At 29.2% G+C, this 26,024-nt stretch overlaps 1 protein-coding gene across 1 annotated transcript; it reads left to right on the forward strand.

Moving 5' to 3' along the window:
- Positions 1–11,698: 11,698 nt before the first annotated feature.
- LOC131623866 (uncharacterized) lies at positions 11,699–13,940 on the forward strand. Its single transcript, XM_058894864.1, has 3 exons — positions 11,699–12,129; positions 12,202–12,590; positions 12,787–13,940. The coding sequence occupies exons 1-3, from the start codon at positions 11,699–11,701 to the stop codon at positions 13,938–13,940; spliced, it is 1,974 nt and encodes a 657-aa protein (XP_058750847.1).
- Positions 13,941–26,024: the final 12,084 nt, after the last annotated feature.

Genomic DNA, 26,024 nt, shown 5'->3' on the forward strand with positions numbered 1-26,024 from the left:
GGTAAGGGTGGGGTTCTTTCATTCTAAAGGGATGTATGATGATAGTTCATGGTGGGATTTAGGGATTATATGTGTTGAATCATTTTCTTGATAAATGTTAGGTTTTGAGTGAAATCAATTGAGTAATGATATGTATTGATGAAAATGATATGTTATAATGTTTCTTACCATGATTCTATGTGTGGATTTTGATTTATAGCATGTTTGGTGGAATGAATGTGAAAACCTAGTTTTTGGGGATTTGGGTGAAACTCATAGAGTTGCATGATTAATTAGGTTTTGATGAATCTAATGGTACATATGAGTTGTATATACGATATGTATGTGAATTTAGTGTGCACAATTGAACTGAACTGTGAATTGGGTGATGGAACAAGGAATGGGAACTGTGCTGACTTAGCGTAGAGACTCACCTTTGCCCTATGTTTGCGGCGCGAACAATGGTGGGGGCGCAAACTGAATGAATTTTTGAATGACTAGCTTCTACCTCGTACTTCGCAGCGCGACCACTGCTTGGCGGCGCGAACTGAGTGGACTTTTTGCATGTCTTGTTTCTGCCTTGTGCTTGGCGGCGCGTCCTTTGCTTGGCAGCGCGAACTGAGTCCTAAATTCCTTTCTTCTTTGTTTGAGACTTGACTTCCATGCCTATTACTTCTATATGCTTATTATGTGTTATGAATCGATTAATCAACATGTGTGAAGTATAATTGGATGTACCTTGTGATGATGAGTACATGATAATTTTAATTATGCATGCTGGTGATGTATTATTGCATGATAATGCGACATGGCGACGTGATCGTGAAGTGGTGAATTACTATAAAAGTAATGATGTTTAGTCGATGTTTGGATGATGTTGTCGTCCGTTGTGAATATGTGTTTTGTGGATGTGTGTTATTGTGTCGCATTCATTGCATAAGTGTCCCTTAGCCTGAGAACGACGACGAATATTAGCCTGAAAGACGACAACGATTATTAGCCTGAAACATGGCAGCGACTATGGCCCAATGGCAATGATTGAGATGAGAGTTTCACTCCGAATGGTACCACATGCATTTTCATAAGTCGAGTCACATTTGAATTGCATTTGATGTTGTTTTGGATGTGTGTTTGATGTGATGTGTATCAAACTAATAATTAGGAATAAAATATGTTGTCGTACTTGTTTATTGACATGGTTACCGCTTTGTAAGGCGTTTGAATGATGTGAATTGTTGGTAACATGTTATGTGTTTAGAAGTGGTGAATGTGTATGATTCTTATTTTCCGCTATAAGTATTATCATACGTTCTCTTTATCGTGAATGATATCTCACCCTTTTGTTTGAATGTTATCCTCCGTTGGTAACGTGCAGGTAATGACGTGGAGTAGTCGTTTACCTATTAGCTCGAGTCGGTGTGTCTATGCTCTGATACGTGACACTCGGGGGACGATTAGCTTGTTTCGTTTGTGTCAATGTTGTTTCGTTATTCCGTTGCTATATTTGGATATTGTTATATATCAGTGGATTTTGTTGTTATGTCCTACAGAGATATTTTGGATATTTTGAGTTGTCACGTGTGGCATGCATGACTTAATTATTGTTATTGATATTGTTCCGCTGCGATATTATGTACCATTTGGTTTGGAAGTTTAATGGAATATGATTCCTCCATAGTATGTGTTATGTATCTATGAATATGAGCATGATTTGTGATTTGTTAAGTTGTTGATTTGTGATACCTCAAATATGGTGCTTGATTGGCGATTTTTGAACTCTGATTTTCCGTTTTAATTGCGGGGTAGATTTGGGGTGTTACAATGATAAATGGATGAGACAAAGATAATTGATTAAAGAAAAAGAGAAGATAGTGTGTGCATTCTATGTATTTGGTGCACTTTTCTAATACATTAATATTTTTTATGTAAAATTATATAATTATATATTATATATATATATATATATATATATATATATATATAATATAAAAGTTAAATAATATGGTCGGAGTCGGGGAATCCACGGGGCAGGGTACTTTCCCAATCCCCGTCCCAAAATGTCATCGGAGGGATTTTTCCATCCATCCCCATTCCACGGGGGGGAAAATCCCCAACTTTAGTGCTCCGAACAGATAATACCCACAGAGATCTCCATCAACAGATGCAAATTGACATTCCTACATAGTGCTAGTTATTTCTTATTAGGAGAAAATTGACAGTTAACTTTGGTAGGGGAAATGACTCCTCTATGTATAGAGAGCTTTTAAAATTTTAATGCTCTTATTTTAGACTTTTTCAAAAGAAACTCAATCTTATTTAATTAACACTATTTTAATTAAATAAAGAGACAAAATTCATTGACACCAGGTGTAAGTCTTTTAAGTCTAAAAGACTTACATCAAATCTTAATTGTTAAAAGAATTGATCAAATGATCATATTATATGAAACTGAAAAATTAAAAAAAAAATATGACTTATTCTTTCTCCTAAAAGTAGGTTATTTATAAGACCGTTTAATCGAATGCTATTAACGATAGAGATTTGGTGTAAGTCTTTTAGACTTATACCTGTGTCAATGAATCATGTCTCTTAAATAACATATTATTTATATTTAACTAAACTTTTTAATAAAATAAAAATATATTAATTAAATTAATTGTTACTTCTCATTTATTTAATTAAATCATTTTTAAACATAAATTATATTTGTGTTGATTTATTAAATAATACAATTAACATCTAATTAAATCATTTGTTCCATGGTCTGTATTGTTTATGTATGACCGAATAGGTTTTTGTTACGTTGGCAATGATATTAAATCACATAATTAATATTATAAACAGTGAACAGTATCTAGCAACACATTACTGTTACTCAAGTAACGTGAATGTCATGTGATCTGACATAACATATCTATGATAATGATCATGTGTACAATTACCTTTTTATCCTTATATCTATATTGAACACAAGACATGAAATGTGTCACCCTTGTATAGTCCAATATTGTATTCCTTGATCCTCGAGTATAATTGATAACAACAAATAAGCTTAATATCTCATATCGACTTATTTGAGCACGATCATGCATTTTACAGTCATGCTTTATCAAGGGACCTACATTTATTACTCCCGTATACGGAGGAGGGACAAATATCATGTAGATCACTCATGTCCCTCAGCATGATTTGCAAAGTACCTATAAACCATCTTTATAGTCATCCTGTTGCGGATAATGTTTGATTGACAATAAAGTACTCGACTCCACATCTAGGGTGCATAGTGGTATTAGGTCGAAGAGTGATATACACCACTATTACTATGAGAATAACTTATGACACATACATAACAAACTATGTAATATTCTCATGGTAGGTCAATGCAATTTAAATATTACTCTTAATATTTATACCTGCACGATAACTTGATATCTCATATCTTTGACTAATGAGATACTCTCATCAGTCTACTCACATAATAGTCTATATGCATTAATGTTGTCATATTTGACAATAAAGTTTGACTACGAATACTTTAAGAATAACGTTCATATGTTTAATGAGGTCTCACAATTAAGTCACACTTAATCGATAATTAATAGACTAATTATTCTAAGGACTTTATTATGTCATATACAAATAACATAATAAATACAATGTCTAAAAACATGTATATCCAATATTGATTGGCAATTATGGCTTACTCCAACAATCTCCCACTTTAACTAGAGTCAATCTGATATTAAGAACGTGTCTTGGTAATTATGGTTTACTCCAAAAATCTCCCACTATAACTAACGTCAATTTGATATTAAGATGGTGTCTTGGTTGTGGTTGGTGATAGGTTCTAGTAATAGAATTCTTTGTATATTTTATGGCTCTTTTACGGCTCTGTTTGACATGTCATTTTTTGAGTTTATAGTTTATAAGTTCATGTAATAATAAAAGACATGTTTGATAATTGTCTTTTCATCACGAACTTATAATTTATTTTACTAGCTTATAGTTTTTTATCAGACGCTATTTCAAATACTGTTTTAGCTTATAGCTTATCAACTTTTTCTTTCATTTTTATCCTTATTATTTTATCTAAAATCCACTTTTATCCTCTCTAATTTATTTTAATTTAAAATAAAATAATTATGTATTAAATGTCTTTTATGTCATTTTAATTAATCAGCTAGTTGAACCGCTAATTTTACCAAACATGTCAATTAGCTTAAGCTATAAGTCACCAGTCATCAAGTATAAACTGTTAATGATCAGCCATCAGTCATAAGCTACCAGCTAATTTATCAATCAACCGCTATTTTTACCAAACAGAGTCTATGAGTGATATAAGTGTCTCATTCATTGTCTTAAAATAGTTTGATTGTGATCTGATTCAAGTGTTTGTGAATATGACCATCTCTCTCTCTCTCTCTCTCTCTCTCTCTCTATATATATATATATATATATATATATATATATATATATATATATATATATATATATATATATATATCATATGAGAATGACATCTTTATATGAGAATGTGAGAATGAATCTGAACCATTGGACTTTAAAATAAATGGTGGAGATTATGGGTGAATCTTTTTTCTCTCTCTCTCTCCTACATCATTTATTTCAAAATGTAGGAAAGAGAAAAAAAGATTCACACATAATCTCCACCATTTATTTTAAAATTCAATGGTTCAGATTCATTATCGCATTCTCATATAAAAAAAACATTCTCATATGATATGCCCTATATATATATATATATATATATATATATATATATATATATATATATATATATATATATATATATATATATATATTCGAATCATTACCTATTAATAATATACTTCTCTTCAAATTTTAATTTTCAATCTTCTATTAAAATAAACTGAAATGTGAAAATATATATAAATTGAAATGTAAAAAAAAAAAAAACACCATCCATTTAATTACTTTCAAACTAAATAATAGGACAAGTCGTTAATAAATAATGATATTTATTTAATCAATTAAATAATTAAATTGACAAATTAAAAAATAAAAATATCACCTTCGGCAAACTAAAAATAGAATAAATAAATTTAATTAATTTTAAACAAAAAATAGGACAAATAAAAAAACCAACCTCCACGTTCCATTTAATTAATTTCAAACTAAATAATAGGACAAATAGTTAACAAATAATGACACTTACTTAATTAATTAATTAAATTTAAAAATTAAAAAACAAAAACCCTACGTTTGGCAAACTAAAAAGAGGATAAATAAATTTAATAAATTTCAAACTAAAAAATAGGATAAATAAAAAAACCAGCACCATGTTCCATTTAATTATTTTCAAATTAAATAATAGGAAAAAATAATTAATAAATAATTCACTCATTATCCCACCAAAATTATCACCTAAAAATAGGACAAATAAATTTAATTAATTTCAAACTAAAAAATAGGACAAACAAAAAAAATCTACCATCGCGTTCCATTTAAATAAATTGAAGAAAGTAACCGTTTTTATCTTTAGTAAAATTAGGGTTGTACTAATAAATATCCTAATTCAAATTCAAATGTAGCCCGAGCTCTATGGTAGTGAGTAGTGAGAACCCAACAACTTCCTCCAAATATCATGGCCAATATATCATACAAATAATAACCCTTTAACTTAAAATAAAACTCGTAGAAATTTGAGTGAAGCAAAATGGCGAAAGTTTTGATGATTATAGCTTTTCTTCTTACATTAATGTTCAATACTAATAATGCTGGTATTCTAACACATCGATGTAGATTGGCTATAACATATATGTTGGTGGAGTGTCAACCATATTTTAGGGATCAAAATCTAAACACAGGTGACTGTTGTTATGCGTTTGAATCTATTGTTGCAGATTTCTCCGACGTCGGTTGCTTCTGATACTATGGAACAAGGTAATTCATCAATGGACGGTGCAATGGCGATCAAGCTACCTACTCTTTGTAACATGACAGACCCTTGTCACCACTGTAAGTAAATTTATAGAGTATCTAAATTCTTTGAGCTTCAACATTCAAATAGTTATTATTATTATTATTAACTTACGTTTGTTATGTGACATTGCAGCAAATGCTCCTGGGCTATATCATTTCGGAGCTGTGTTTTCGATGTTGGCTGTATGTTTTGTGTTGTTGTCCGGCGTCCTTATTTGAATGATCCACCATATTTTGAGCAGTTCATATTGTGGTTAAATGTTACTTTGTTGAATTTGTGGTTACATTTTAATGAAGTGTGCCCCTGAATCCTAAAGGTTGATTTCGAGCCGTTTAGGGTTTTTCATTGTTTTTTTTTTGGTATTGGTTGCGTTGTTTATTTATTGCTGGATTTTTATATGTATCTTTAATATTCCAATAGTCACTTTATGAACTACTAGACTGTGACCCGCGCGATGCGTGGTTGTTTGCATAATTAAGAATTTATGTATTAATTATTTTTATGCTTATAATTTTAGAAATGATGTATCAGTTAAATTTTAATAAATAAAAGTAATAATATACATTATCATTCATTTTTATAGTTATAACAAAAAACACTTTCATATATCACTTTTTAATATGAATTTAATATAGTAAATAAAATTAAAAAATTATTAACAATATTAGTGGGCCGTTATTAAAATTATCAATAATATTAGTTGAAAATAATAAAAATTAATAAAGCATTTGAAATGCGAGATTGAGAAATATGAGAAGTTCAACAAAAAAAAAAGTGAAAAATATATTTTAGTAATTCGTTTATTCAATTTTTTTATTTTAAATATTCAAATTTTAAGATGAATTAATAAAATTGTGACCAAATAATTGTTCTATATAATAATTTATTAGGAATGTAAAAAATTAGATTAAAATTTTATTTTGTGAAGAAACAATTCAATACAATAATATATTTTCTTTGAATCAATTAAATAATTAATTATAGTTGTTGAATAAATTAACTACTATTTATTTTATTTTATTTATATTATTAATATTTATTAACATATTCAAAAAAAAAAAAAATATTTATTAACATATATTAAAGAAAACGTTTTCATGTATCAACTAAATTAAAAAAAATTATTTTCTGAGTTTTAATTTAGATATCAAATTGAGTTTATAATTCTTGTTCTAATATTCTGATAGATTGTAATAAAAAAATAATTATTTAAAAGATATACATACGTGGTTTTCTTCTATAAATTATAAATTTGAAAATATTTTAATAAATACATGTGTACCACAAATTGATTTTTTTAATAAAATTAATAATTATAATATATAGGTTTATAACTCATTCATTATGTAACATGAATGTAGTTAATAGTATTATAATTCTTTTATTATGCAAATTTGTATAAAGTAAAGATAATGAAAAGTTTTTAAAACCGAAGTAAAATAAAAAATAATGAGATATAATAAAGAATGACTACTAAATAATTAAAAAAAAAAATTTGCTAAAAAAATAATATATATTTTTGAGTTGTCTCTAAAGTTTGGTTGTCTCTTGAAAGTCGTCATATCATAATATATGTAAATTCTTTTGCCTGTATTTGTAAATATAAATTTCTATTTTTATTTGATTATATTATTAAATCCAGAAAGTACACTTCAAGATATTTGATATGGATATAACACCATATGTAAATTCTAACTTTGATTTTATTATTTAATCCACAAAATACACTTCAAAATTCCACTTTGTAATATATTTTAATAAGAAAGGAATACTTTGATAATCGTAAGTAAAATAATTAAAAATTCAATCTACTTTTATGTAATAGAGTCAAATATTGAATGCAATGCATATCAAAATGAAATAATAATTATACATGTAATAAAAATTATATTGATATTCAAGCAAATTATTATAAAAGAGTTTTCTAAAATATTCATTAATTAATACATAAGTTGAGTCTTTATCCTAACACATAGATATGAGAATATTGAATTTATGTGAGGAATAAAAAATATAAATTAAATTACATTACAAAAAATTAAAAAAAAAACGTATACATGACTCTTGTAATAGTAATTGATGATACAAAAATGAATAGTAATACTAATTGATAGAAAGATGAGAAAATGTACACTCCTTGTTAAATAATCTTCACCCTATACATTGTTGTTGATATGCAATGAAAAAAGGACTTCAAAATATAATCTAATAATCTATATATTTCAACTGCAATTCATAATATTAACACTCAAGGTTAAAAATACATAAGTATATAACTTATGATGAAAGTTTTACAATACACCACAATAACTTAAAAGCTTACGTAAAAAGGACAATGAATAGAAAGAAAAGTGGTAAAAATAATTTAATATATATTTAGTGGTGTAATGTTAAAGAAAAATAAAAGAAACAAAATTAAAAAATTATAGTGTCTACCTTTTAGTAAGAGAATTGATCTTTCAACAAAGTTCTCATATATATCTTCAAAACCTGCACATGAAGTTTTAAACAAATAATACACATTTTGAAAAATAAAAGAGGAAACATATGAACTCCTAAATATGCACATAAATTTTTTTAAAAAATGATACACATATTAGAAAATGAAAGAAGAAACATATGAGAATGAAAATGAAATGGCAAAAATGAAAAATGAAAAATCTGTATATAAAGAGTCATGTTAGTAAAGATGTATAATTAAGAAAATAGAAAATAATTGAAAGGGTGATAGTATATTAATAAGAGTGGAAGTTATAAAATTAATAAAATAAATACTTTAAAATACATTAAATAGAATTTATAATGGGTTTTTATGGTTTCATAAATTATATATTAATTGTTATTATAAAGAATTATTAAAATTAAGAGAAAAACATTTTAATAGTTACATTGTTATTAAATAGATAACCTAATAGAAATGAAAAGTTTTTAAAAAATATATTAAAGAGAAAATTAATGGATTTATATATAAAAAATGGATAAAAATTTAAAAACATGTTAAAAAATAGGGGTTTTGTTAGATTTGATCTTTGTTTTTATAATTATTTAAATAATTTTATGAATTAAGTATAAAATTATAAAAATTATATGAACTCCTGAATAATGAAATATTAAAAAAATGATACAAATTTTAGAAAATGGAAGAGGAAACATATGAGAATAAAAAAATTGCAAAAATAAAAAATTTAAAATCAGTATAAAAATAGTCGTGCGATTGAAGATGTATAGTTAAAAAAAATAGATAACTAATTGAAAGCTTGATAATATATTAATAATAATAGAAGTTATAAAATCAATAAAACAAATGCTTTAAAATATATTAAATTGAAATTTTGAGGATTTTTTACAGTTTCATAATAATAATGCATTGATTAATAATATTTATTATATAAAATATAAAAGATAAATAAAAATATTTTAAAGTTACATTATTATTATTATTATAATTATTATCATTACTATTATTATAATCATCATCATCATTATTATTATTATTATTATTATTATTATTATTATTATTATTATTATTATTATTATTATTAGCTATTAAATTGAGAATCAAAGACTTTTTATATAAAAATGTGAGAATTAGAGTAATAAGATAAATGAGACATTTGCTTATTTTTGTATAAATAATTATTAAATTTTTTGTTTAAATATAAAACTGAAAAATTAATTTTGAAGAGCACAAATACATCTCATTTTTAAATTTTTTGTATTAATTTATTTCCCCATATCTTAATTTTAATTGAATATTATTATTATTATTATTATTATTATTATTATTATTATTATTATTATTATTATTATTTATAATAGTGATAGTTGGATATTATATTATTAGTATTAGTATTTTCTTTTATTGTATTATATTATTACTAATATTAATATAGGGTCAAATTAGTCTTAATATATTAATAAGAATGGAAGTTATAAAATTAATAAAATAAATACTTTAAAATACATTAAGTATAATTTTTGATGGGTTTTTATGGTTTCATAATAATAATAATAATTTATTAATTGTTATTGTAAAGAATTATTAAAATTAAGAGAAAAACGTTTTAATAGTTACATTTTTATTAAATAGAGAACCTTATGGAAATGAATTTTTTTTTTAAAAAGATATTAAAGTGAAAATTAATAGATTTATATAAAAATGAATAAAAATTAAAAAATATATATTTAAAAATAGGGGTCTTGTTAGATTTGATCTTTGTTTTTATAATTATTTAAATAATTTTATGAATTAAATATAAAATTAAGAAAAATTATATGAACTCCAAAATCATGAAATATTAAACAAATGATATAAGTTTTAGAAAATGAAATAGAAAATATATGAGAATAAAAAAAATAGCAAAAATGAAAAATTTTAAAATCAATATAAAAAGATAGATAACTAATTGAAAGGGTGATAATATATTATTATTAATAATAATAATTTTAAAATTAATAAAACAAATGCTTTTAAAATTAATAAAACAAATGCTTTAAAATATATTAAATAAAATATTATTAATCATTTATAACAATAGTTTGAATTTTTTTAAAATTAATAAAATATAAAATTATGTTAAATTTATTTTTATTTTTAAATCTAAAATAAACTAAATAATAAGGACTTTTAATTTTTTGTTATAGATTACTTATATTTTATTTTTTAAATTAAATAAAATATTATTAATTATTTATAACAATAGTTTGAATTTTTTTAACAAATTAATAAATTATAAACTTATAAATATTATATATTACATATTTATATAATTAATATTAATATTCGTGGCTGAATATTATATTATATTATTATTATGATTATTATATTTATTTATTCTTAATATAGGGTTAAATTAGTAAAAGTCAAAATTAAGAATTTTGTTTAGATTTATTATGAAAGTGATATGTGGCCAAATTTTGTTTAGAGATACTACCAAGGTGACATGTGGCTAGGGTTACCATCATGACAACCTTGGATTTATATATATTAAGATTAAGATTAAGATTAAGATTTGTATTTTGGTAGTTTTCATATTTGTTTTTATATATTATTTTGACATTAAAAATAATATATTAAAAATACATATATAATCACGTCATTCAGCTTTAAGAAACTAAAATGTTTTTAATATGTTAGTATTTTAACTCGTGCGATGACTGAAAAATAAATGATTTTAATATAAAATTGCAATATATTATACAATAATTAATTACATAGTTAAATAAATTATAATATAATATATTCATTAATTAAAAAGAAATTAAATTCATAAGTAATCATATATGTTTTTTTGAATTCTATATATACTTGATCAAATTAATTGTGATAGGAATTTTTTAAAGGAATATTAAATTAAACTTAATAATAATAATAACTAGTCGTTATCCGTGCAATGCACGGGCTTGTGATATTGAATTATTAATAACGATAAAAATTTCGTAAATAATAAAAAATAAAAAATAATATGTCACACACTTGTGATATTTGTTACATGTAAATAATAATAATAATAATAATAATAATAATAATAATAATAATAATAATAATAATAATAATAATAATAATAATAATAATAATAATAGACCGCTAACACTGAGTAGGCTTGATAGGTTCTTACTATCTAACAAGCTTATCGAGGCGTGGGAAGTAACTAATCAAGTTGTGGGCAATCAGGATATTTCAAACCACACTCCGATTTGGCTTAATACCGGTAAGGTAGATCGGGGCCCGAAGCCTTTTCGGTTTAATAATGCATGGTCACTCATGAGAAATTCAAATCTTTTGTGAAAAACGAATGGTTGAAAATTTCGGTTAAGGGAAGAGGTGATTTTATCTTGTATGAAAAATTGGAATTGTTAAAGCATAAGATAAATGAGTGGAATCGTGAAGTTTTTGGGTGGATCAACTTGAAGGTGAGTAAAGAGGTGGAGAATCTTTGTAGTTTTGATAATAAGTTGATCGACAACTTTGGAGAAAATACCGATGTCGTTTTAAAAGATAGAAACAATGTAACGGGAGAGTTATGGAACTTGTTGAACTTAAAGGAAAGCATGCTTAGATTAAAGTCTAGGCAACTATGGTTGAAGGATGGCGATAAGAATACTCAGTTCTTCTATAACTCTCTTAAAGAAAGATATAGAGGAAATACAATCTCATCTTTGGAAGGGGTAAATGATATAATGGAGTGAGTAGGCGAAATCAAGGAAGTGATAAAGGAACATTTCAAATCGTTCTTTTCGGAAAATAATTTTAGTAGACCTTTGCCGGAAGGCCTCAACCTTAATTCTTTAAACGATGATGATTGCAATTGGTTGGAGAGACCTTTTTCGGAGGAGGAAATTAAGGAGGCGGTGTGGTCTTGTGACGGAAACAAAAGTGCGGGTCCGGATGGCTACTCCACTGAGTTCTTTAAACAAAATTGGGAGCTCCTAAAAGGTGATGTCTTCAAGTTGGTGGAAGACTTTCATAATAAAGCTAGATTGACTAAGGCTTGTACTTCCTCTTTTCGCACTTTAGTTCCAAAGAATAAGTGTCCTCAATCCTTGTCCGAATATCGCCATATTTGCCTTGTGAGGAGTTTGTACAAAGTGCTCTCTAAAATCTTGGCCTCAAGATTAAGAAGCATTTTGGGGAAGTTGGTGTCAGGTAACCAATCCGCTTTTATCCCGAATAGAAATATTCTCGATGGTGTTCTTATGGCTAATGAGGTGTTGGATATGGCTAAACGGAAGAAAAGGAGTTGTTTGGAGTTAAAAGTTGATTTCAAAAAGTAAGTTTTACGGTGTCAATATGGGTGATTGACTTCTAAATGCGGCCTCGGATTTTCTCTGTTGTAATCTAGACTCCTTACCCTTCAAGTTCCTTGGTGTCAAAATTGGAGATAATCCTAGAAAGTTATCGATATGGAGAGATCCAGTTGACTCCTTGAGGAAAAGACTTACTGCTTGGAAAGGTAGACACCTCTCTCTAGTGGGAAGAGTAACTTTGATAAAGTCGGTCTTAAATGCTACTCCGGTTTACACTCTCTCTTTCTACAAAGCTCATTCCAAAGTCATTAGAGAAATATGCTCTATCAAAAGCAACTTCTTGTGGGGCGGTGGAGGGGATAAGAAACAAGTTTATTGGGTAAGTTGGGAATTAGTTTTTTCCTCTCGTGAAATCGGTGGCCTCAGTGTTAAAAATGTGGAGGTAATGAACTTGGCTCTGTTGAATAAATGGAAATGGCAGATTCTAAAAGAGCAAAATTTGGCTTGGAGTAGTTTGTTAAAAGGTTTGTATGCGAATACGGTTATCAAGGTTCTCATCGGCAATGAGAGTGCTTTGACAACAAAGAATTCAATATGGTTGAAGGATCTTATCCTTTCCGATGACAATACTATTCCTTCTTCTAAAAGTTTTGCAGGGGCTGTTTCGTGTCGTATCGGTAATGGCAAAGGTACCTCCTTTTGGTACTCTAGGTCGAACGGGCAGCAGCCGCTTAAAGAAGCTTTTTCGGAGCTGCTCACCTTGGCCGCGAACCCGAGCTTATCCGTAGTTGATGCAGGGGCGTGGAAGGACAGGGGATGGTGCTGGAACTCTCCGGTTCTTTTTGAGACTGGGGATGTACAAGATCATGATTTGCAGCAGTATTTTGAGGAAGTTGTGCATGACTTTATGTCGGCGGAAGACTTGGAGGATAGTTATGAATGGCTGAAGGAGCCCTTAGCGGTTTTTACGACAAAGTCATGTTTTCATCACTTTAATAAACCGCTTTCCTTCCCCTCTATAAATCCGTCTGTGTTGATGGCGATTGATTATCTTTGGAAGATTAAAGTCCCTCCGAAGATTCAATTATTTGGTTGGAGATTCTTGATTAATAGGTTGCCCACCAAGAATCAATTATTTAAGAGGGGTATTTTTCCAAATGTGAAAGACCTCTGTTGTGTTTTTTGCTCGACAGACGAGGAGACCTTATCTCACTTTTGTAGCTCTTGCTCTATAACAAGAGAAGTTTAGAGGAAGGTGTATATTAGGATTGGTAATTTTGAGGAGTTAAATCTTGGGGAGTTCCAAAGGTTTTTCTTTTCTTTTGATAAAGTGAAGTGTTTAGATATAAGACTAATTATAGCGGTAATTTGGTAGTCAACGGTTTGGGCTCTTTGGTTAAGCTGCAACTCCGTCATTTTCAAGAACACTCCCTTCATCTTTCAAGATTGTTTGTTGGCGATTATCCTTAACGCGTGGAATTGGTTGAGATCTTTTTGTAAGCTTATAGGAAATATCAACTTTTATGTGTGGCACACTTTCCCTCTCTTATGTTTTAGGAGGTAGATGGTTTTTCGTTCTATCCTTGTAATCGGATGAGTATCTCTTATACTCCTTATTTGAATCTCATTGCCTATTAAAAAAACTATTAATAATTTTAAATTTTTCATTAATTGTAATTTTTGAAATAACAAAATATAATAGTCCATGTAAATATAAAATAAATACCAACACATCTGACAATTTAGTACGAATATAAATAAAATTAGGAATAGAAGAAAAAAATTAAATATAAGACACATTCAATCTAAATGAACAAAGCCAATCCATTTTTTTATATAGGAAGGTTTTGTTAGTGCACCATTAAAATAAACATGGATAGTTAGTTAATAAATAAGTAGTTAATTTTAAAAAAACATGGGTTATGCTTATTGTGAAATATTGGATCGAACTCTAGTATGGTCGAAGGATAGCTTCTTGGTTCAACAGGATTAAGCATGAAGCCGAAGGTTGTTCACATGCTTGTGTTGAAGATGCTAGGGTTGTTAGCATGTTAAATTAGGTTTTAGTGTTTAAACCCTAATTTGTTAAGTTAGATTGTTTATTAAGTTGGCTTGTGTAATGGGCCTTGTGGATAAAGTCCATTAGTTAGTATGTTTGGTTTTATTATAAATAGCATACTAGTATCTCATCATTGTATATTGTATACTGCAAATCCTAATTTGGGGTGAGAGAGGTTATTTGTTATTCTTGTAAACTTGTAATCTTGTTCTCTAAGAGAAAGTAAAAGAATAGCAGTTATAACCAATTCTTGTGTTCTTCTTCTTACTTGTTCATTATTCACCCCTTGTTTTATACTTTGTTCTTGGCATTAAATTCATAACAAATTGGTGCGGTGAGCATGGAGAAGATGCCTTCAACAAAGTATGAGATTTAAAATTTCACCGAAGTGAATGATTTTGGCCTGTGGTGCTTGAAGATGAAAGCCCTACTAGTTCAGTAAGGTTGCTTGGAAGCGTTGAAGGGAGAGGCAGCCATGAATGTTGAATTAACGGCAGTGGAGAAGACGACTATGATCGAGAAAGCATACAGCGCAATTTTGTTGAGCCTTGGTGATAAGGTTCTCTGGCAGGTATCAAAGGAGACGATGACATCAGGGTTGTGGGTGAAACTTGAAAGTTTATACATGACCAAATCGCTGGTAAATCGACTCTACCTGAAGCAAGCTTTGTATTCATTCAAGATGATTGAAGACAAAGTGTTGGCTGAGCAGTTGGATATGTTCAACAAGCTGATTCTTGATCTTGAAAATATTGATGTGAAGATCGATGATGAAGATCAAGCGTTGTTACTATTGTGCGCTTTGCCTCGATCACATGCTCACTTCAAAGAAACTCTCTTGTATGGAAGGGAGTCCCTGACCTTTGAAGAAGTTCAATCTGCCCTGTATTCTAAGGACTTGAACAAACGAAAGGAGCATAAACCTTCGACTGTTGGTGAAGGTTTGGTCGTTAAGGGCAAATTCTTATGAAAGGATGACAAGTTCGACAAGAAAAAGGGAAAAAGCCAGTCAAAGTCTTACAATGACGAAGCATCTGGCATTCGATGCTATCATTGCAAGAAGGAGGGTCACACAAGAAAGGTGTGCCCTAAACGCCTGAAAGATCATGGAGGTAAGGATAATGGCAATGCAAACCATTGTTCAAGATGATTTCGAATCATCTGATGTCCTTGTGGTTTTGAGTAGTGACTCTAGTAAGGAGTGGATTATGGATTCAGGTTGCACTTGGCACATGACTCCAAACAAAGACTTATTCGAGGAATTATGTGATCAAGATGGTGGATCAGTACTGCTGAGAAACAATAAAGCTTGCAAGATTGCAAGTGTTGGATCTGTGAGATTCAAGCTCCATGATGAGTCAATAAGGTATTGAGGTAACGAAGGGCTTCATGAAAATTTTCCAATTAACACCTCGATGATTGGAAAACCGAGGGGTATAGTTATATGCATATGGGTTTGAACCACAACAACTGCACTTTTAATATTTACAAAACTAGCGTATCTTTTATATCGGTTTAATAAAAAATCGAGGGTATGATTATTATAATTTTAATTTCTTTTAAAATGCGTTGCATTGTTTACCCAAAATATTATTACAATTTTTACTCAATATTACTTTGTTGACAGAGAATGTTAAAATTAAAATAAAAGTAAAATTTTATAGATTTCAAGATAAAAATCAAATTCTCTCGAGATTTAGACTTTAGATCGTCTAACTATTGAATCTTGGGGGAAGATCTTCTGTTTTTTATGTGAAAAAAGGTAAGATAATTAATATCAAATTTCAAATCATTTTCGGTTGGAATAAATATTTAAGAAGACAAACCTTGAGCCCAGAAGATTTTCTACTCTTGTAATCCATCAAAGAGAACGTTTCCAAGGGTCCTTAGGTTTCAAGCGCATCATATCATTTATTCATGTTAGATTTTCAATATTCAACATGATTTTATAATGGATATCTGTAACACGGTGGGAGAATTGACTTTTTTTATTTTTTTGCAAACAAATGCTGCGGTGAGCAAGAGTCGCCACCGACTTTTATTTTATCCAATTTTTGGAAAGGCAAAAAGAACAGGAAAGACCTTTTGAAAGACTTTGAGTTCAGGGGGTAAGTTATACAAAGGGAATGTGTGAGCACCCTTTGTATCCATAGTTATCCATGGGCTCTTAATTGCTTAGCTCACTTGTTTTTGTTTGAATTGTTTGAAAAGTGTCGTGTGTGTTTAGAAAAGATTTTGAAAAAGGACTTTAACTTGTAAATAAGTGTAGCCTTTGAAATCATTTTGAAAAGGAGGTGTATAAATCATTTTGAAGTTTTGAGCAAGCAATTAAGAACTACATACCCTAAGTTTGTCTTTCTTGTTCTTTAAGTCTTTGAGGGAAAGAGACTATCCACACCATTAGTTAGTGGGAAGTCTTTTCATTGGATGTAAAGGGTCATCGTTTGCCATAAGGCTATCCATACCATAAGAAGGGTAGGAAGTCTTATGAATCAATGAGAATAGTCATAATTAACAGGCAACCAGTAAGGATACCTTAGCAATCAAAGGCAACATCGAGGGACGAAATCATTTTATCGTAGGCAACTCGAAGGGAATATGATCTTTAAATCGGAGGGACTATGATGATTTAAATCGGAGGCAGCATATGCTAAGGTATCCCTACGCTCGAGGGACTTGACTATTATTCGAAAGGCAACAGAAGAGAGGATTACCCTAAAGGTGAGTGTGTGAAACAAAGTGATTGATTTATTTAATCCTGAAAATTAGGGTTATTCTATTTTGATTTTAGTCTTGCCATACAATCCTATTAACATACATCTAAACAATTTATAGCAGTTTATAGGTGCGGAAAGTAAAAGCAGAAAAAATAAAGCCCTACGCTATTACAAGGCTTCGGGGAGGGGGATTACATAACCAAAAACGGGAGAAGTGCGGAAAAGTAAAGGCCCTAATTACTATTACATCACAAAAATTAACAACTTATACACCTTCTAAAATTTAAATAAATAGATAAATGAATAATTAAATAAAATACAGAAATTAAACAAACATGCGACAATCATAGAGTATGGGATGAGAAGATCGCGAATTGAAATTTAAGGTTTGAAAATAAGTGAAAATAAACCCAAGACTGTAAACCTAAATTATCTAATTAATTAATTATTATGGCTAAAAACCTAATTGGCTAAAAAATCTAATTAAACAAATTAATTATTATGGCTAAAAACTTAATTGATTAAAAAACCTAATTAATTAAAAACCTAAATTAGATTAATTACTTTTGGCTAAAAAAAACCTAATTAATTAAATTATTATTTTTTAAAATCTTGACTTAATTAAAAGGAGGATAAAAAAGGTTAGCAAAAACAAACCAAAGGCGGGTGCAATTAGCAAGAGAAAACATAGGCCAGGAGTCCACTAAGTCCAACATCATAATTGGGTCCAAGCTGTAATTCAGTGTGGAAGGGATATGCAATTCCATGGTGTATGCGCAATCTACTCCTTTTTTGCCAAAGGAAGTAACTGCAAAAGTAGGATAATAATAATAATAATAATAATAAAAATAATAATAATAATAATAATAATAATAATAACGCAAGAATAGGGGTTTAGAAAATTAAATTATGGCCAAAATTGATTTGGCCAAAAACCAAAAGGTTTTTGGCCAAATACGAATAACCTTGATTTGGTCAAAAACCCAAAAGATTTTTGGCCAAATATAAATAACCTTGATTTGGCCAAAAGCCAAAAGGTTTTTGGCCAAAAAAACACTTGGGGTACCTCTTGAGGTCAAGGGATAAAGCTCCTTCCACTTGGCCAATCCACAGGAAACCTGTCCATAAACCACTGCGATGTTACGGTTAAGAAAACAAATGGAAAAATAGAAAAGTGATCAAAATAAAATAAAAAATATATAAAAAGCTGATTGTAAATTAAATAAAATAAGATAACGAAGCTACAAATTTTTTGAAATTTATTTGAAAATATGAAAATAGAAATTAAATCAAATAAAATAGAAAAATGAGAAATTTGCGATTTTGAACGTCGAAATCCTAAAGGTGTATTGTTCCTCGATTTTTTATGAACTTCTGGAAAAAATTCAGAGCAAATTGAAACAGTAGTTTCAGAATTCGGCTGATAGGCTGGAAAATTTATCACTCTGCTGCAACCGGAATTATAGTGACAGAAGGTTATTCGTAACGGTCAGAAACGATGGTAAAGGGTTTTTTGTGGATGTGTGTAAAATTATGAGAGTTGTTGATTGTCAGTGTATGGGAACGGAGAATTTGGTAGAGGTGAATGGTTGGTGTCTCGTTAAAAATAAGGGTTGTTAGTTATTTATAAGAAAACATTAGGTTAAAAGGAAAATGGGCTTGGACCTCACTAAGAGCTTAATTTATTTTATTTTCCTTATTTTGAATTATTTAAATGAATAAATCAAAACAATTGAAATAAAACAATTTAAGGGGTGATTGGATTAAAACTGTGGCCCAATAATGAATTTGCTCAGTTTAGATTTTATGCACTGACTCAAAATTTCCCAACTTTCACCAGCCATAATTTTCTCAATTTTCATTATCTGGGAATAATTTTGAATTTGTTGGAAAGTTTAGGGTGTCCTCTTCAATTATTTTCGCATTTGAAGATTTTTGTCTTTAAAAATGAGAGGGAAAATTTTGGGGTATGGCAATATCCCTTAGGTTTCATGCGGATCACTAATAGAAGCGTCTTGAGCATTGATAAAAATTTAATGGACGTCAAAGATTTGTTAAGGCCGGTGAAAAAATATATAAAAAACGCTTAAACAATCACCTCGGGCATGTAAAATCACCGAGGTGAATGCACGTTTTTTTGTAACATTGTCTTGAAATAATATTAAAAATACTTTGTATCAAACAAATCTTTGATGATATCAAGATTTGAGAGCTAGATGTCCCATACAAGATGCTAGAGATCTTTGGTTGAATCCAAGTTTTGTTGCATACCTTTATGTTGCATATGCAAAAAACACTCCATAACTTATCCAACTTTTGATAAGTTATATGATCCCACTATGAGAATATTTATTTTATCCACTTGAAATCCATCCCAGAGATATGTTGTAGTGGTGGTAAATATTTCCTCTCTTCGGGGCTGCTTCATATAACTAAGAATTATGGTAAAATCTGTTTAACGAGTGTTTTATAGTAGAGTATGATTATGACACCCCTCGGTTAACTCTAAAACCGAGGTAAATGCTTCTTCTTTTTTATTTTTATTTTAAATATCACATTATTTACACAGAAAATTAAGGTAAATTGTTTACAACAAATCTTTTCAATAAATATTTGTAGTTATTACAATAAATATTTTGCATTCAAATTCACCATTTTTATCAGTCTGTTTGTTTACAACAAATATTTGCAGTTATTACTGATATGTTAAGATCCCTTATTTGTTTAACTTTTCAAAGGTTGAGCACTCTTCTTTGTGTAACTTGAAGCAAAAATGAGTTACTGCACTTGCAATCTATCAAATGAGCAAAAATACAACAACAAAATCAACATCATTATGTGAGATAGATTCGAAGGCCAGAAAAATGTTTTGTTCTAGATAGAAGAACATTGATGATTTTTTATGTATTGTAATCCATCCTAAAGAATAATGCATACGAGTTTGGGGCGGGTTCATATAACTAAGAATTAGGTTAGAATTGTTTGAAGAGTGATTTTATAGTGAAGTCTGATTGTTTTATCCCTCGTTTATAACGAAACATCGAAGGGTTGGTTCATTTAGTTTACACTTATAAACAAATAAAAACATACACTGTAATAGCTGAGATTTGAAGTGTGTACTGATTTTTTTTTACCCTCGGTTTTCTTAATAGCCGAGGGAATATGTTATTTTTATTATTATAAAAAAAATGGCGCGCCTAGGCATAATACCTCGTTTTTTTGGATGATGTGAAAGCTTCGTCATGAAATGTATTATTTGTATTAGTGATAGGTACATGATAAATGGCCATCAAAGTAGAGTGCTCAAGGCTAGAAAAGGATTAAGGCAGGGAGATCCAATATCTCCACTGATTTTTGTTCTTGTGATGGAATATGTGCATAGATGCTTGACAAAACTCCTAAAGAAACCAAATTTCAATTACCACCCTAAATGTGAGAAATTGAGAATAACAAATATATGCTTTGTTGATGACCTGATTTTGTTTGCTCTAGGGGATGATATTTCATTCAAATCATGATGAAAGAATTTCACAAATTCTCAGAGGCTACATGGTTTTTTGAAAATCCACCAAAATGCAAAGGTATACTTTGGTGGGGTACATGAATAGGTCCAAAAGAAGATCTTGGAAACTACTAAATTTTCAGCAGGTATGTTACCTTTTAAATACTAAGGAGTCCCTCTATCCAATAGGAAATTATTTGTGTACCAATATGAACCTCTAATGGATAAAATTATGAGTAGAATTAGACACTGGTCTGTGAAACTTCTAAGCTATGCTTGGAGATTACAACTAATTATGAGTCTTCTTTTTGCTATCACCGCTTATTGTATGAAAGTATTTCCCATCCCAAAGATAGTGATAAAAAAGATTGAAATGATTGGTATCTTGATAAGTGTCAAATTGTAGTTATTTGTGTATATAGTTTAACGGCACTTATCGTCTCTTTTTCCTCAACCTATGCGTGAACATGTACATTTTTGTTATATTTGTACATATATCATATTCATTGTGTTTTTGATTCATTTATGTACTGTTTAATAGTTTTCTATTCATTTTGTAGGTATTGATGTGTATTTGAAGCATGAACAATAAAGTGTCGAAGACACCAATTCAAATGCGCGATTTTGAGCTATTCATCGGCGGATAAATATCAAAACAAGGATGATAAAAATCATCAATTTGGAGTAAGCTTTCCAAATCTTTGAACTGGGAGCAAATCGGAGTTATGGTTCTAAAGTTATGGCCAAAGCAAGATTTTATTTTCTGTTGAATGGAATAAGCGGGCTTGACCGTGCTAAGCGCGGTCTGAGAGAATTTTTGACAAGTTTGGAAGAAGAGAGCCCGCTTAGTGCGGATTTTGGACGTTGAGCGCGGTCTGGGCGATTTGGAAAGTCATTAAATAGGGGAAAATCACATTTTTAGGTCATGGTTTGGGTATTTTTTGCCCCCACTCCATCACCAAACAATTTTTAGTTAGATTAGCTCAGAAAACAACATTGGAGCTCGCATATGGGTGATCTGGAGTGGATTGCTCATCAAACAGCGTTGACAAACCGAGAGATTAGTGGTTCATTTCTCTTCTTCTTTGTGTATTCTTCGTTTCTTGGGTTTGTATGAATATTTACTTTGAACTCATGTATATTTGTCACCCATGGCGTTATATAAAGCTTGCTTTACAAATCTTTGTTAATTGTTGTCTTAGATTTTTGCTCTATGCTAGGGATTTGGGTTGTTGTAGAGATAAACTTCTTGAATTCTTATCTAGGATGATTACCTGTTAGTTTCTGAACTCTAGAGATGGATTTAGAGCTAACAATCTATATGAGTGTCGAAGCTTAATGCTTCTGTGTTGGTTGTCTCGGTTGAGAGATCGTCGATATGATTGATATGGATGTCTGCTGTATTGTTAAGGTTGGCTGAGAGATCGTCACTGAGATGATATAGTAGTTCTCTCTACTGTTGGTTAGAAATGACTTAGGGTGTGAGTGATGTTGGGTGACATTGACGAGTATTGTAGGTTGGGTATAATTGGTCGATAAGTTTAAGTTTGGGATAAGTAGATTGTGTAATGCTTGATAAGTCTTATCTTTTCAAAGAATGAATTTTTTTTTGTGTTAATATTTACTTTTCCATTTTCATATTTCAATTCATTCAAATCCAAGCTCGAAACTGTTGAACGAAATTCTACAACCATATCTGTGAACACGATAATTCTCGGATAAATATTTCCAAAACTTTTGTTGCTTGCCGCTTTACCGCTCAAACATATCTATGGTCTGGAACTAATGCAGGAAGCATGAAAGCACCTCATGCTTGTGACAAATGTGCTATCCTAAAGCAGCAGGGGGCTGAATATTACCTCTTTGACTGAATGGAGCATAACAACTACTAGTAAACTCCTATGTAATCTCTAGTCTAAGGAGGATAAGTTGTGGATCAAGTGAATGAACACATACTATATCAAAGGCCAATGTATTATGGAATGGAAAGAGAAACCCAACTGTTCTTGGATCCTTAAGAAAGTTACGAAGTGTAGAGATAAAGTGGCTCAGACAACCTATTGGAGTCTTGTTGTTCAAACAGGGAAATATACAACATCCAATATGTATAGAGAGCTTCGTAGTGAAAAAAGAAGATGTGGAGTCGAAGAGGATAATATACAACAATAGTGTTAGGCCTAGAGATATAGCAAACAGACAGAAACAATTGATCGCCTTCTGTTTGACTGCAATACCACTAATAATTTGGGGAAAAATATTCTTGATTGGCTGAGATATAGCATAACACCTGATGCTTGGAATAGAGAAAAAATGGCTCATTCAAGATACCAAAAAGAAAGAATGGATGCGTCAAATGTTAAAATTGGCAATAGCAGAAACAATGTATGAAACTTGGAAATCTAGAAATAATTTAATTTTCTCCCAGGGTTACATTAGTAATAAGATTGAGGAGAAAATTAAATTTAATGTGGTGATGAGATGTACTTATGCATAGAAAAAGATTATGAGAGCGCGTGAATGTAACTAATCTTAACATAGAATAGGTTTTGTGTTGACGAGTGACCTTGATCCTTAGAATCAATTTATTATTATATATTTTTTAGCAATAAAAGTAATTTCTTTTCAAAAAAAAAAAAAGACAAATAAAAAAAAACTTCATAACTCAAATATAAATAAATATTTAAAATAACTAAAATATAAAGTTTAGAAGCAAGAAATGTTGCTTTTTAACTCACTTATATGCCTTTGTATTTAATTAAAGTGACATTAAAAAAAACAACACAAATTAAATTGATTATGAAATATAATAACTCTGAGTGGTTGTAATTAGGGGTGGAAATAGGTCAGGTCGATAACAGGGTCCTACAGGCTAGCCTATATAGGCTCAGGCCAGACCACACATTATTTTTAAATAGAAAAGGCCTAGGCTACTTTATAAGCCTATTTAGTTAAAAAGGTTAGGCCTCAGGCCCTAAAAAAAGCTTTTTAAGCCTATCAGACCGACCTATTTAAATAAATATGAATACTTTTTTATGATCATTATGTTATATTTTGTACTTTAAATCAAAATACATAGAAGAAAAACTTGAGAATTTAAGATGAAAACACCAGATGAACATTGTTTTCATAAGTTCTCTTAAACAAATAGTCTCCTAGAACTTATGCTAATAGGTAAGTTAAACATTATTTTAATGGCTTATTTATATATGTCTAAAACAAATAGGCTTTTATGTAGGCTAACAGGCTAACCAGGCATTCGAAAAGGCCAGACTCAGGCCTAAAAAATAAGCCTACGACAGGCTACAGGCCAGACTTAAGCTTCGGTTTTTTGACAGGCTTAGGCTTGTCAAAGCCTAGCTCGGCCAGCCTATTTCCACCCCTAGTTGTAATATAATAACTGTAGGATCATTTATTGAAATAATTTTTAATTTTATCATGAAACAATTTTATATTAATGTTAATGTATTTTTTTTAATATCTTTCATATTACTATCAATTATATTTATTTTAAAAAAACTTATACTATAATTACAATAAATATTTTCTGATTTTAATTTCCTTAAATTGACTTGAATAATAGTGACGACATTTTTTTATTGTCCATGGATATTATAAAAATCTTAGATATATTTAAAGTGCACAAAATATTATAATAAAATTTATGAAATAATTAATATCTTATTAATGAAATTATTATACTTTTACAATAATACATAGGATAATACATATATAACATTTGTATTAATTATTTACCCATTCATTGCACTTGAAACATAAAAGTAGAGAATTAATAATTTAAGTTACTATTATAGAAAAATATTTATTCATCTCTTTCAATAAATAAATTATATATTTATAAAAATGAAAGAGAAACACTTTAAAAAAAATTTACCTTAAATTTTCAAAAAAATTATTTCTTGACAATATTTTTGTTGTGTAGGGATATTTTAAAATTTTAGATATATTCAAAGTGCACAAAATATTATAAAAAAGTTATTGAAAATCTTAATAATTTACTAACAAAATTATCATATTATTACAATAATATAATTATAACATTTGTAAATCATTACATTTTGTGAGGTGGTTAACCCTACTCAGTAGTTCCTAGCTAAAAAATTACATTTTTTTGTAGTGGTATTGAAAAATACCCTATTTTTATTAAGTTGAGTATATGAGATGGTAGTATAATTGAGATGTTTTTATTTTCTTAATTTACTATCTTCTTTTGGTTAAAAACAAAATAATTAATGTTGATTTTTTTGCCTAATTGTAGGGATTTTTTTCGTTGCAGTGATGAATCTTAATTCAATTGATTTAAATATCTATAATTCGGTTCACTTAAATTTTCACAAATTAAATTTATAAAATTTTAAATTCTTATACTTACGCTCAACTTCAATAATATGACCTAAATGAATTCTATTTTTATATATATCGTGATTCAATTTTCACTTTTGTTTAATAAAAATAAAAATAATTTGATAAATTTAAATGAACTAAAACAACAGGTTTGTTATTATGTGAACTCAAATAATAAAGTAACCGTTGTTTATCTTTAGTAAAATTAGGGTTTACTGATAAATTCAAATTCAAATATAGCCCAAGCTCTATGATAGTGGGTACCCAACAACTTCCTCCAAAAATCATGGCATCCTGTTGAATCAATATTCCATATAAATAATAATCCTTTAACCTAAAACAAATCTCGTCGAAATTTGAGTGAAGCGAAATGGCCAAGGCTTTCCTAGTTTTAGCTTTTCTTCTTGCATTTATCTTCGAAACTAGTAATGCTGGTTATCTAAGTCCATGGAGTCCATTGAACCCTTACGGATATTATTACACAAATTGGGAAGATAAGTGTAAATGGGCTATAATATATATGTCGGTGGAGTGTCAACCATATTTTATGGACAAATATCCAAACACAGGTGACTGTTGTTCTGCGTTTGAATCTATAGTTGCAGATTTCTCCGACGGCGGTTGCTTCTGTGATACTATGGAACAAGGTAATTCATCAATGGACGGTGCAATGGCAATCAAGCTACCTACTCT

This window comes from Vicia villosa, unplaced genomic scaffold, assembly GCF_029867415.1.
Source record: "Vicia villosa cultivar HV-30 ecotype Madison, WI unplaced genomic scaffold, Vvil1.0 ctg.000084F_1_1_3, whole genome shotgun sequence".
Lineage (NCBI taxonomy): Eukaryota > Viridiplantae > Streptophyta > Magnoliopsida > Fabales > Fabaceae > Vicia > Vicia villosa.

Excerpts from the sequence above, each read along its gene's own strand:
- LOC131623866 (XM_058894864.1), top strand. The coding sequence starts at position 11,699 with ATGGTCACTCATGAGAAATTCAAATCTTTTGTGAAAAACGAATGGTTG. Across the intron at positions 12,130-12,201 it reads GGGGTAAATGATATAATGGA|ACCTTTGCCGGAAGGCCTCA; the intron begins GTGAGTAGGCGA and ends TAATTTTAGTAG. Across the intron at positions 12,591-12,786 it reads TTTGGGGAAGTTGGTGTCAG|ACTCCTTACCCTTCAAGTTC; the intron begins GTAACCAATCCG and ends GTTGTAATCTAG.